The 13,824-nt window shown below is 40.1% G+C and overlaps 1 protein-coding gene across 1 annotated transcript in view; it reads right to left on the bottom strand.

Moving 5' to 3' along the window:
- Window positions 1–13,824, bottom strand: part of LOC117760528 (inactive N-acetylated-alpha-linked acidic dipeptidase-like protein 2) — a 473,414-nt gene that overhangs the window by 204,291 nt on the left and 255,299 nt on the right. Inside the window, exons 9-10 of the mRNA XM_034583636.1 lie at window positions 5,504–5,623; window positions 1,053–1,185 (exon numbers count right to left, since the gene is read on the bottom strand). Coding sequence (XP_034439527.1) covers window positions 1,053–1,185; window positions 5,504–5,623 — 253 coding nt within the window. The remainder of the gene's footprint in view (window positions 1–1,052; window positions 1,186–5,503; window positions 5,624–13,824) is intronic.

Raw genomic sequence — 13,824 nt, 5'->3', positions numbered from 1 at the left:
ATGACTAAATCAAAACATTCATGAATTGTATAAGGAATTAAACATTGAATTTTCTCATTTACATAAGTGTTCAGTCCCTTGGCTCTGGAACTCTAAACTGAGGTCAGACGGTTTTCATTTTCCTTGAGGTGTGTCCAGAGTTCACCTGTTGCAAATTGAATTGACTGGACATATACTCCCACAATCCACACAGCGTGCGAGGATGAAAATCAAGACATGAAGTCCTAGGAACTCTCTGTCAACCTCTTTGATGAATTTGATGCAAATCATACATCAGAAAAAAATAAAACCACTTCTAAAGCTCTGAGAGCTCCGGCTAGCGCAGAGGCCTAAATATATGTGAAATGGAAAAAGTTTGGAACCATCTGGACTCTTTGTCGAGTTCAACATTTGGCCAAACTAAGTATCAAAGCAGCAAGAAGGGTCTTGGTCGGGGGGGGGTGGGACCAATAACTATTGGTATGATGCAAGGTCACTTAAAAGCATCACAAACTGCAGCCTGCAAAATGACCATGAAGTTGAATAAACACATCTGATTCAACACAAACTGACTCTCATAACCCTCATGAGACATATCAACAGATTATGAAGGGTCTTCTTTTTTTTTCTTTTGAGCTCATCCTGTGTATGTGTGTTGAAGATGCGCTTCCCCCCTCGGTGTTCTCTGGAAGGGGTCGGGGGTGCATGGTGCTGGCTTTGCTGTTGCAGGTCATTTACTCTGAATGAACTCCAGATGAACTGAGAGCCGAGTCTCAGTAATATACTGTAAGAAGTAAACTCGGCGTATTTCATCACTGTGGTAAATAGAGGTCTCGGTTACACATGTTCATTTGTTCACAAGCCAAAAGAACCATGTAGGCTGACAAGGTAGAGGAATGTTACAGGATTTAACACAAATTTAATGGGTAGTTTTATTAGTTGTGACAACAGCGATGAAAATTAAACCACATTTTAAGAATATCTAGTAGTTTTTTTTATGATTTTCACCTGTGTTGCCTTAATACATATGAAAAACAAAAAAACAAATTGGTCATTCAAATACAATCACTCACCAATGGCAGGATTTCCTCCGGGGTTGAGGGTGACTCTGAACGCTTGATTCCAGGTGTGGCGGCCGAGGGGGGCGTCGCAGGGGTCAACGTAAAGCAGGGCACCCCCAAAACCCAGCTCAGAGAGGAGGGACAGCTGGACATCCACACAGAGACACATGGGACAAGAAAAAAATAAGAAAGAGATGGGACATCGCACAAATGCACAAAAAGGGATTTCACCATTGTAGCCCTTTTAATGTTCCCACTAAAAACCATTGGAAAGACCCTGACGTTTTTGAAATACATTTTCACTTGAGACCATTTGATTGTTTTTCTGCCACATTACAACTGTCATGAAGGGAGGACGTATTGCAGAACTCTCATAATAGAGTGAGTCCGTCTTTACAGATCTTATACATTGTCTATACGTGTATGCAGGGAGTGTGCAGTGTTTGCTCTGTGAGTCTGTATGTTGGTGCACTAGTAAAAAAAATACTGACGTGACTACTGACTTTGTTGTTGTTTTCCTCCTGATGATTATACTGCATTGCTGTTTATTAAGCTGCTTCATTTAGAAACAGTCGAGGGGAGATTGTGAGTGGGAGGACGAGCACTGCAGCTGCTCCGTGCAGAGCTGAATTTCACTGTTGTCCATATAGGAGATGTAGCGTCCTTGTTTTTTTACGAGCATGGATGACTATTATTGAATATGTGACACCAGCCATGGTCATTCCCCTCTCATAACAACTGTCCTTCACTTGGAAACAGACACACACACGCACGCACACGCACACACACACACACGCAGACAGAATAAAACACACTGATGTTAATATGTCCGTGCACATGAATCACAGGCACTATGCTTTAGCACACTTGATTTCATCAGAACTTACAGGTGACGCATTAAAGCAAAAACCAGCATAGTGTCTTAGAAAGGTGTCAAATGTCATAGTCAATGTCATCCAGGAAGAAACCACTTCCACCAGAATAGAAATGCCTAATCGCAGAATAAAGTTCACTCAGAACAACTTCATATTGATTCGCAGTGATCCTTTCCTCGATGGAGACAAGTGGACGCAAACCACAGCAGCAAACTGCCGCCCACTGCATCCCAGAACCACCCGATCCCCTCACTGTGGGGGTCAAACATTCAGGTCCTCATGTTTCTCTTAGTGCACGTCACATGTGCACTCACCCACTTGTGAAGGATATGGTGAAGGATGACTCATCTGACCATATCTCTCTATCACCTCCCACATCTGTGTGGACTGGTGCTTATGTTTTCTTGCATTCATCTTTGTGATGGGGGGTTTATGCACTGCAGCTCCACCATAACATCCCTCTTCTCTATGTGGTTGTCGGCGAGACCTGTTCTTGCTGACACAGTCTCTTCATGTCCTGCACTGACATTCTCAGTCTCCTGGGATGGAGGTTACAAATCACACCAATGCACGGGCATGACGGCCTTCAGCTGTACGCTGTCGACCACAACTTCAGACCCTGCGTGCCGACTTCTTTCCCAGAGATCCAACTGCAGGTGTCACTGTAGTCGCTGTTCCTCCTGGAACCAGAGCCCGCTGAGCCTTTGCGACTGAAGGCCCTGCCGTCCGTGTCTCGACGATGACCCCTTTCTTTCTCTTGCCGTCTTCATACAAAATGTGAACCAACTGTTCCTGCCATTTTAATACCATACCATGGGGGATGATGGGGTATTCATTTCTTAACTGTACCATGCAGTGTATTTGTGTGGAAGAATATGTGTTTCTCCACTCGTTCACTTCTATTTTGCTCAAATTTGTCTGCCTGTCTGTGGTAAGAGAGGACACAAACACACACACACACACACACACACACACACACACACACACACACACACACACACGACTGACATTCACATATTTCGTAGTCACGAGCATGAGGCGATGCACTTTTGTGAATAGACGTGCAAGAACATGACAATATACAGTAATGAGCTCACATTGTGATTCTACTCTGCCTCAAATGAGTTGATATGAATGGAGCTAAGAGATTTCAGCTACTTGCTCAAAACATGTGTTCCACGTGTGCGTGTATCAAATATGAACTGTGTGTGTGTGTGCAGCAGCGGGCCTGCAGTCACCGTCACACACTCATTAGTGAGAGTAAAAGGCTCATCAATCATTCTTCTCCACTTACATGTAAAGGACGATCATTTCTCTCAGCTGCTGACACACGGGGACATTGTGAAGCACACATGATCACATTTGTCACAAAATGTGGGCGAGGGGGGAAAATGGGTCAGCAGCGTGTTACTAGAAGGGTCCCATGTGACGCCAGTCAATATCTGCTGTAATGGACTTTTAAAAGGCTCGCTGTGTTAATGTAAATTCAGTAAGATGACCTCCTCTTTAAACATTTTCTCGACTTTTTTTTTTTCTGGTAACCTCCATTTACTCCTGTTATGGCTCATTAGCAGCTATTTTTCTTCAACCTCACATTCACAAGTAGATTAAAATCCGATGAATAAAGCAAAGGAAAAAGCTAAAAATACAACCATCAGCCCCAACATTAAAACTGGGAATTGGTTTGGCTTAGCTTTCGCTGTTAATGATTTGATGATTTTCTAGTAATTACAGAGACTGGATTTGTTAAAACAATAAAAGTTCAATTTGTGACCTGAAGTGAGACATAAGTTAACTTTGACAAAACAGTCCCAACCCAATGGCCATATGACTTCGGTTCCCAGACCTTGTATCTGCAGCTGACCACAACATGTCCACTGCAGGGTAATTTATTATAATACTGTTGTACTTCATGTGCAAGAGTGAACTTTTTTCCCCAGACTTGTTTGACCATGTTGGCTCATTAGTTTATTCAGACTTTGGGAACATTGGCTTGTTTTTGTTTTTCCCAGAATTTTAAAACATGTGGTCGCCATGTGCACGACAGGAGCAGTGTTGGCTGTGTTTCTTTTCTTTCTCTCCTCCTCCCATATTTGCTCTTCAGGTTAAATCAGCATGACTGGTCTCCACCTATGACTGGCCATGTTGTCTGTTTTGTCTTGATTAGCTGCTTGTTCAGAGGTATGTGGAGAAAGGTTGAGAACAATAGGTGAGTTTAGGCTACCCTGTACAGTTTCCGCACACCTGGGTTATTGTTGTCCAGTCACACCAGGTTATTGGAAGGTGCCCCCCCCCCATGTATTTGTTATGTTTCTGTAGAGAAGTGAGGTTTTTTTGTTTATTTGTTTGGGTTTTGTTTTCATTGAAGGGTGGCAGTCAGGCCTGGTTTTGTTGTTATATAAATTTTGTTTGGCACAACCACATGGTCCCATTTTTCCTCCACATTTCTTTTGTGCAAACCTTTTGACTCCAGTTCAGACACAGACAGGCGGCTGAACAATAACAATCTTTTTTTCACTTTTACTTTGACTCCCTGAATTAGATTGTTGTGTCTCTGTCTGCAGCTGCCCCCTAGACGTATCCAGGAGACGTAACGTAACGTGTTAATATAGACAAGCGGTGGTGTTTAAATCTGAAATATTGATTCTTCAACACACATTGTGTTGATGATACATTTTAAATAACCTCTGAGATATATTTTGTTTATTTGTAGTGTAAAGTATCAAAACATCAAATGTAAGAAGTCAATGGTAGAAAAAAATCTATGATTCCCCATCCAAAATTACAATTTTGCACAGTATCACACTTTATTTTACCTTTGTGTGTTGAAATGTATTTAGTGAGCTAACATGTAATTATGTTAAAAGCCACTTACGGTAGACATTTCCATTTCTCATCTCACACAAGACCTTACCCCAAGAGTAGGTATTCAGGTTTGCATAATTGAATTACTTTAATTGAGTGGAAACTGCAGATAAATGAATCCATAATTAACATGTAAGTAGATGTTTATGTTTTGATTAACTGGTTTGGAATTTATACTTTCCCTGCCATCTTCTAATTGACGGGAAAAAAACAGCTTGGAGCAGAATGTGGCACACATCCAAGCAGAAAGAGGAATAATCAATCAATGCGTTGGTAATGCTATTTCTTATGAAGGCAAATGGATTCAGACATCTTTGCACTGAAGACGTGCAGACGCACGAGTCAGGTATGATCAATTTACGGCAAATATAATATAAAGAATTAGTAGTGCATGACTAGACATGAAATATGCCCTGTCCAGGTGGCTTTGCAGTCAGCTGCAGTTTCTTCAAAGGCCGGTGAGCCATGCCTGCCTGGATACAAGTGCATTAAAATACCTGAGATCATTTTTTGAAACTTGGTTTTAGAAAGCCTTTATTATATGAAGATCTGGGTTTTGAGTCATACCATGCTCTTGCTTTTAAAGATCAAAAGATCTCATTCCTCCGTCTGAGTGAATATTTTTTCCTGCTGTAGCATCAGGTAAATCTCAAGTGGAGCATTAAATCACACGTGTGATTCTCTTATCAGCAGGGCAGAGCGGTGGCACAGCTTTAATCTTACCTTGTACAGCAAGGGTGCTTGGCCGAGCTTGACCACGGCAATCCGGTTGGTGAGGTTCAGGCTGTCTTTGGCTCTCCGCAGGTCATCCACACTCCCGTACTGAACATCCACCACCTCTCCCTGATGAGGAGAAAAACAGCGCAGAGGCCCAGGGATCAGCCATTACTAATATCTCACTGAAAGCCCTTTAGTCAAATGTTTTCCCAAGATATTTGTGTGTAATAATGTACCAGCCAGATGTTAGGTGGCCTTTATGCCTTCATGTGCCTTAGCCAGCTGTGTGCTCACTGACTTGTAGTGTAAAGTACTTTAAGTGGTTGATGAGGTAAGGCAAGGCAGTTTAATTTATAAAGCATATTTCATACATGGTGGTAGATTCAAGATTCAACAACACATGGTCAAAATTTAAAGGAAATCTATTTAAAATCAAAATGCATTTTCCTCAAACATATATATATATATAGTTACTAAAATGCTAACATACAATGATGGTATGACCTTGTACATTTTATTTGTCAAAATTCATCTTTGGTTGCCCGTGTTGAGATCAATTTAAAGGGGTACACAATATTTGGTTTAGCAAATTTGATGTAAGTTACTTAAAAACTGACGTCTACATGATTTGAAAAATTTTAAATGTCTTTCTCTGCAACTAGACAAATCTTATAGCCCTTTCTTTTTAAAATAATTAAGAGATTTGATCAATTGATTGATTCCTGATACAGCATAGCACGGCGATAGCACCTGACTTCTTTACAGCACACTGAAATCACTTTGGCGAAGAGTGTGTTTGCAAGTGTGTGTGTGTGTGTCAGATTGAGTGAGTGTCGTCATCTCCCAAATTAAAGTGACCTAGAAGTTGTCGAGGAAAGTCAAAGCATTACTTTTTGGGGTCTGTCCCTCTCTTTCTCTCTTTCTGTGTGTCTGCCATCTCTCTCCCTCATTTTCTCCCTCTTTCTCTCTTTCTCTCTCCCCTGGCTTCTCACTGCATCACCTGGGTCTGATTCATTTTTCATGTGGCCTGGGGGCGAGTGTAACACAATGCTGCAGTGGAGAGAAAACGGGGGAAGAGAGAGAGAATGAGAGCGAGGGGGAGCCTGAGTCTGTGCGTGTGCGCGCGAGCGAGAGAGAGAGAGAGAGAGAGAGAGAGCAGATCTTTTTGCATCAGGAGAGCCCAGGAGAGGAGAGTGAGAGAGATTTATCACTCCTGCCTGCATTTGCATCATAAAAGGCCTCCATTTAAACTGCAGACCATGGAACAGTATGAGACGCAGCAAATTGAAATACAGAGTAACCTCTATAAGCACCGAGAGGTTGCTGCTTGAACTAGATCCATCTCTCGTCTTCATCTCTGAAATTTTTCTTTAATTTCATCTCTGGGAGGTAATGAAATTAACAATACAGGCTAAGTAGCCTCTCTACGACAGTGAGCATCATTCTCCTGTTCTTTTCTTTGCTCAGCCTGACATTCAAGAGTTTTTCATTGAGCATTTGAAGGATGATGAAGACCAAGGCTTCTTGGCGGACTGTATCTGTGGCCACTATTTTTTTTCCCCCCGTCAAATTATAAATATTCAGTGTATCTGCTGAAGCCCTTGCTGGTGTTGTTAAACTGTATTTAATCCATTCGAGAAAAGTAGAACTCGGAAAGTCGTGCAATTGAAATATTTCAAGGTGTTAATGGCTTCCTGAGCTTAAGAGTTCATCCACACCCTCTCCAGAGAAGAGTCTTTACTCCAGCTTGTATTTATAAAGTGTCTCAAAAAGGAATCCGTCCACACTGGCAAGACATTCTCTCTGACACATTTTTTGATTCCACTTTTAGTGCTGTATTTTTTTTACCAGATGAGCTCATTACAGACAGTTCTGCCAGTTACTTTTGTGACTGACTGTGTGTGATTTTTTATCTCTGCAGAAACATGGCTCATCTTCTTCTTTGCAGTAAGAGAAAATAAAGCTTTGCTACAGTAATAGGTAAATAATCTCAACAGTATTAAATAAAAAAAAGCAACTCAAAGATAATGTGCTCAGCATCCCCATTAAAACCAAACTGAAACTGTCACCTGCTTAATTATCTCAACTTAATGCCGACACTTAAAATTCAACGCAGCTAATATTTGGTATATATATTTTTGTTTATATTTCTATTATTTTTTTTATTATACTATTTTAGCTGAACTGTAATATTTAAGAGATGTTATGATTTACATCCCAACACTGGCTGATATCATCGAGAAGATGTAACATATGCTTTCCATGGAGGGGCTCCACTGCCCTATGGGGAGTTTTCAGCATCATGCTGTGCTGCACAATACAGGCAAAGTGCAGCCTTAATACACCTGTAGGCAGTGACAAACAATACGACGTACCCTTGTTAAGTCCTGTACAATAACTGCATCTCGATAAACAGTTTAACAAACTTAATGTACAACAACATTATTAAGCACTTAATTCATTTCGGAATTTTTTTTATTTACAAGGTTGTTAACTCATTGAATTACTCACATATTAACCTATGCATTATTTTACTCCTTTGTGCATTTTTCATCAGTATTTGGTACTCCCAACATGTAACTACTACTGAGACAAGTGTTGTTCAAATTAAAATAAAAACAGATTTTTCCTAAATATTTTCAGTCCTCAGCTGACTTTATTCCCGAACGATTTGATATATAAATGAAAACCTTTACCTATATTAAAATGAAGGGTAGTAAGTGATAGCAAATCTGTGAAACATAAATTTGTATAATTTTCTCTTTCTTGGCTGCATGTGAAAGGCTGACAGAAAAGAGGAGAACAGCCATGTGAGGAGCAGACAGAGGAGGTCATGGATTGTTTGCAGTCTGCTGATTGAAGGCTGCTCAGATCCACCCTGTAATTAACTCTTATCACATGAAGTAAATGAAGTGTCTTCACAGTCACACTGTCATTATGTCAGACAACAAGGAGAGGCAGGCTGAGAGGGGGCGAGTGTTGGGGAAGCTTCAGACTTCACAAGCTGCCAGTAACCGCACATTACGTTCAACTTCAGTAAAGCTGAAATTGAGATGTAACATGTTATTGATTCAATTTGTCATGTCATAAAAAATAGGTTGGAACGAGACATAAATAGAAATACAGAATGAAATACTATACATTAAAAAATTACTCTTTTGGTGTTGGCACACTGATAAGACTGGTAACATTTTGTGAGATTCCTTAAAATGTCAAAAACCCGAACTTGGCTGATAACGATGATCCCGATTACTGGTGGTGCGAGTATTTGTGTGTGTGTGTGTGTGTGTGTGTGTGTGTGTGTGTGTGTGTGTGTGTGTGTTTGCCTTGCTGCTCAGATGTTTTTGTGTGCAAAGGTAAGCCTGAATATCTGTGCACATGAGATAGAAAACCAATTACACTACAAAGACAAACCACTGTTTTGAAATTATTTCAGCTAACTTAAAATGAAATAACATTGTTCTATTGATCTTAAATTATAAGCTTAAAAAGACAGATGTTGACTAATGTAAACCAGGAATATGTCTAATCCATGTGTATTTTTGTCACATTAAGAGGGGGGGATTTCTCTACTCTCTACTAATGCAAAATTATTTTTATCATAGCCTTAAAAACTCGGGTTATTATATTACTACTAAGATGCCTTATAATGTGGCTTAGCTATATTACTTTTAATTACAATTACTAACTCTTATTTGAGGGGCATGGTCACACTATAAGCTTAAAGAAGTCCACATTCTAAACGGTGTCCCTGTTTCACCGTCCAGAGTCACAATCCTGTGGATTCATTCTTGTGGAGACAGTAGCTGCAGAATATTCATAATCACTTGTGCTCATATTTGCATATTAATGTGGAAAAACTGCTTTTCTTGAGAAGGCAAGAACTCCATTAAGCTCTGAGAGACAGAGTTCATATTAATTGCAGTCATGATTTATGTGAAGATAACTGTGATGACATAGCACTACTTTTTGAAATAACCCCAATTACCTTAATTGCAAATCTTATTAGTATAGCTTAACATATTAAAAGCATTGTGGTTGATGAGGGATTAGGCAGTTTGAGTGTCTTGTTAATTTAAAACCTGTCTATTAACTAATGATATAGACTGAAGAGCAGTATACTGTTGTAAATAAGATCAAGGCTGTTTTTGGTTTGGTGGGAAACAGTTTGGGAAAATGTCTCTCAGCATTTGAACTATGTGTCTTATCATTAAAGATATTTGGCTGCTCTGAAAGTGAGTTCAGTCTGTACTTCTGTACTTTATGATTCATTTGTAAAAGATGAAAGATGATATAAGTAAGTGAAACGACAAACGCAAAGTAAAATGGCAGGGCCTCCAGAGTAATTAGGTCTTTATATAGTTGATGTTTTGTGTATATACTTAGTTATTCATTAAAATATAATGTTTAGAATGTAGCTGGCTCCAAATAAGGCAGTTTACACAGAGAAGGCAAATCGTCAAGATGTTGATTTTGAGGTTATGAATGGAAAAACTGCACTTACAGATGTAGATGTACCGAACAGTATTAAACACATAGGCCTACCAACATATTGTTGACCCACTGGATGTATTAGTATTAGTACTAGTTTAAAAATAAAGGAAAAAATGAAGAAATGCATTGTAGTGGTGTATTTATAATTGGTTAGGTGGGCTGTTTGTGTGTTAGTGGTTACATAAGTGTGAGGGTGTTTTTATGCATGTGGAGGAGGTTAGACTGTCTAGGGAGAAAAACAGAAGGTGTGTTACTAGATGCAAAAAGCCCAGAACCAATCATATGACCAGATTCTTCCTAAATCCTACTGTGATCGCATAAATACAACAAAGATCTACAAAGAAGAGAAGTCCTTAATCACCACTACCCCTGTGACGATCTTCCCTGCCTCAGCAGTGTGCATGTCCCCTGCCTGCAGATGGAACCTTTAGTTTGTGCCTGGCACCAACCCTCCAGGCAGCAGAGTCAGCTTGAGGACAAGGGGATGGGGGAGACCTTCAGAGGAGGACCCAAACATAGCTTCCTGCCCTCACTGACTTGGCTGTGTTTGTCTCCCAAAGGCATAGACTGATGGCATAGGTTCTGTCAGCCTGGTACTATGCTCTGTAGCTCAGCAGTTCCATTAACCGTCTCCTGCATCCACCTTCCTGCTCTCTCTCTCTCTCTCTCTCTCTCTCTCTCTCTCTCTCTCTCGCTCTCTCCCTCTCGATGAAATATTCAACCCTTTGCCCATGAGATCAGCTGTACTCTGATGTTCTAAGCTTTCAGTTTTGACACAGGAAGAACCAATTGTGCTGCTCTTCAGAGAGTCCTCTTTGGCCAAGATGCTTCAACCCCCATGAACCAACTGAGGCTCTTCAGAGCAGCTGGGCTCCCACTTGTGTCCTCAATTCTTTCCATGGCAAATGATGGTGGTGGCCATCATGACCAGTCATTGTCCAGTCAGTCAAGACACTGATCAAGATCCATCTTTTAGTCTTGGAATAGCAGTGAGGGTGACCAAACGTGTCCAGCAAAAAAGCAGCTTCCAATAAATTGCAGCATTTCAGACATCTTTCCTCAAACAATGAGGTTCCCAACCTCTCAAATACACTCAAAAACGATCACAGCTGATATGTCAACTATTTCACAAAGGGAAAAAATTCTCCTCCTTTCTTATTAGTCAAATTTTATGTCACGGCTATCTTTTACCATTTCATCTCACTGCCCTTTACTGGTTTGGGGTACTAGCACTCCACTCTGCTTGACCAGGCAGCATGGCGTGAGCCACCTTTCTCTTTTTTGAAATTCTTCAGTTAGAAAATGGTAGGGTTAGGGTTAATGGTTTCCCTTGTCACATGCTCAGCTTGCATTGGCCCATGTCGGTGTGGACAGAGAATACAGTGATCTGGTAGCAAAGCTTGACAAGTTTAACCACTACCGAAGCTCATTGGGTGCTATGAAAACTTCCAATTCCTTTCTCCACAAGTGCACTGAATAGGAAAAATGAATATATCCAATTGTATCCAAACTACAGAAGAAGAGAAGTTGGTGTGTTTGGGGGAGAGGACAACAGGTGCAGTGAATATCGGGTTTTGCCTGCAGCTTTTCCATGGAAAGGCTTAAAATGATTTACTGTATAAAGCATCAATGAGGTTTTTGGTGTTGCCATGTTGAGTCACATAATGAAGCCTGCTCCTTTACCCCATCTTACCTTCCACTTTGTCATTTGCATCCCGCTGGATCTGAAGTGAATTGAATTTGTCCTCTACATAAATCATTCCTGTCAAAAGAGCTAACAGGTCAAACCATGACTCAGAGGACAACAAAAAAAAAACAGGTACAACAACAAGTCGATTGGGTAAAATAAAACACAGCTATATGAAACCAAACAGCAGTTTGTAAAAGTACATGTTAAATATAGAATCTTGAAAGTTATTAATTAATTTAAAGCTTCAACTACTACTTTTACTTCAAATACTGCACTTTTCCAAGACAAAATTAGTACACAAGGTCATTCTAAAGGAAGCTTTCCTACGAAACAAATAAATGATTTGTGAAAGTATTGGGGGATGAAGGCTCCCATAAGGGGTAGCCAATAGGATCCCATCTTTTCCTATCAGTCCAGTTTTGGCATCACTGCACTGGCTGCCCATTTAATTTAGAATACATTAATTACCTACAAGGCCATCAATGGCCTGGCCCCAGAATATATTAAAGAGTTATTATTTTCTTAAAGCCCAACAGGCCCCTTAGATCACCTGATCAAAAACTCTTAGCTGTCCCAGCAACCAAACTGTCATCTGCAGACTCCACTCCGCTGCTGCTTAAATCCTTTAGACTCACCTGCACAGGATTAATGTCTCATCTCCATTATCAGATCTTACTATTTTTACCTTTTACTCTTTTTAAATGTAATTCATTTTAATTATTATATATGTTTTTATAAAACTAATAGTTCCTGTTGTCTTATTTTTTTAATATATTATTTCATATATCTTAAAGAAATACAGTTCATATTTACTTCAAGTAAGATTATCTTTGACAATTGCATTTTCCCTTGCTAATTATTTTTCCTTGATTTGACCTGCTGTAAGGGAGCATATTTCCCTTTGAGCCACATTTAATCTTATATTTATCTTGTTACAGTTTATGTTAATTTATTTGACTTCATTTATAACAATATCGTATTTGTTCATCAATGTATCAGTGTATGGACTCAGTGCTGTTGATAAATATGTCGTCGTTTTCCAAAATTTTGTAGGCTTGTTTCATGGTTTTCTTTTCATGCACAAATAACTTTTTCCTGAAGCTTAATAAGTGGCACATAAATAAGATGTATTATCATTTCTTTACTATAAATGCAGTATCCAGTAAAATTGTTCAAACAGGGCAGTTGTAGGGAGGTGGTCATGTACTCAGGTTTGGCGCAGGATCATATTTTTGGGGCTATTTTTAACAAGGTTTATAATATGGTCTGTTAAGTTACGCCATATATTTAGTGGACAAGTCAGCTTCATTCATTTAAGAGTAACAGTACTGGTTAAAGTTATTGAGACGGGCAAACTGACTGAATAGAATGTCCATTTATATATAAGTAGTACAATTAATATCAAGCCCGAGAACATGTTCTGCTATTTATCCTGGAAATTCATTTCAAAAATCACAAGTTACCATCTGTTACAGTGTAAGTCCATGCAGTATTTACTTACTCTACCAACTTATTCATGTGTGTCTTACATGTTCTTACATGTCCTTACAGCTGTGACCAGATGGTCCTGAGGCCCCCGCGGGGGGGGGGGGGGGGGGGGGGGGGCTGCTCTCTCGCTTCACTTGATGGATAACACCCTCTGGTGAATGTGTACTGCACCAGAATGACTTTCTGCACTTCATGGATGTTGATGTCGCCCGGGATGCTGCTTGTGTATTTTCTCAGCGTGTTCTTCACAAGTTATATGGCTCCTCTGACGACTCGGTCTGTCGCTTTCCACAACTGATACTATCCTTCAATACTGGTTCTTCTCCCACTCAAGAATAAATAACCCCACATTCTGTTTCCTGTGCTTCTCGTGTTCTGCACAATGAAGGCTACTAATGAAATATTCCTATTTACTCGTAAACTGAATAGAAATTCTACAGTTGTATTCTTTCCAACATGTTCTTTACAAGTGCAAAACACACAGTCTGCTGTAACGCCATAACATACAGTACATTACCATGTGCTGGTATGCGATTAGTAAAAGCAGTCCCCTGTAGTGCCAAGTGAAAGCGTAGGTTTTTCAGGCAACTGGCATCATTACTCTGAAAAACATCCCCTGTAAGCCGAAGGTCACAGGGTCAAACCCCACCGTGTC

This window comes from Hippoglossus hippoglossus, chromosome 4, assembly GCF_009819705.1.
Source record: "Hippoglossus hippoglossus isolate fHipHip1 chromosome 4, fHipHip1.pri, whole genome shotgun sequence".
Classification (NCBI taxonomy): Eukaryota; Metazoa; Chordata; class Actinopteri; order Pleuronectiformes; family Pleuronectidae; genus Hippoglossus; species Hippoglossus hippoglossus.
The sequence above is the reverse complement of the archived record's forward strand: the minus strand, read 5'-3'. Positions and strand labels throughout refer to the sequence as shown.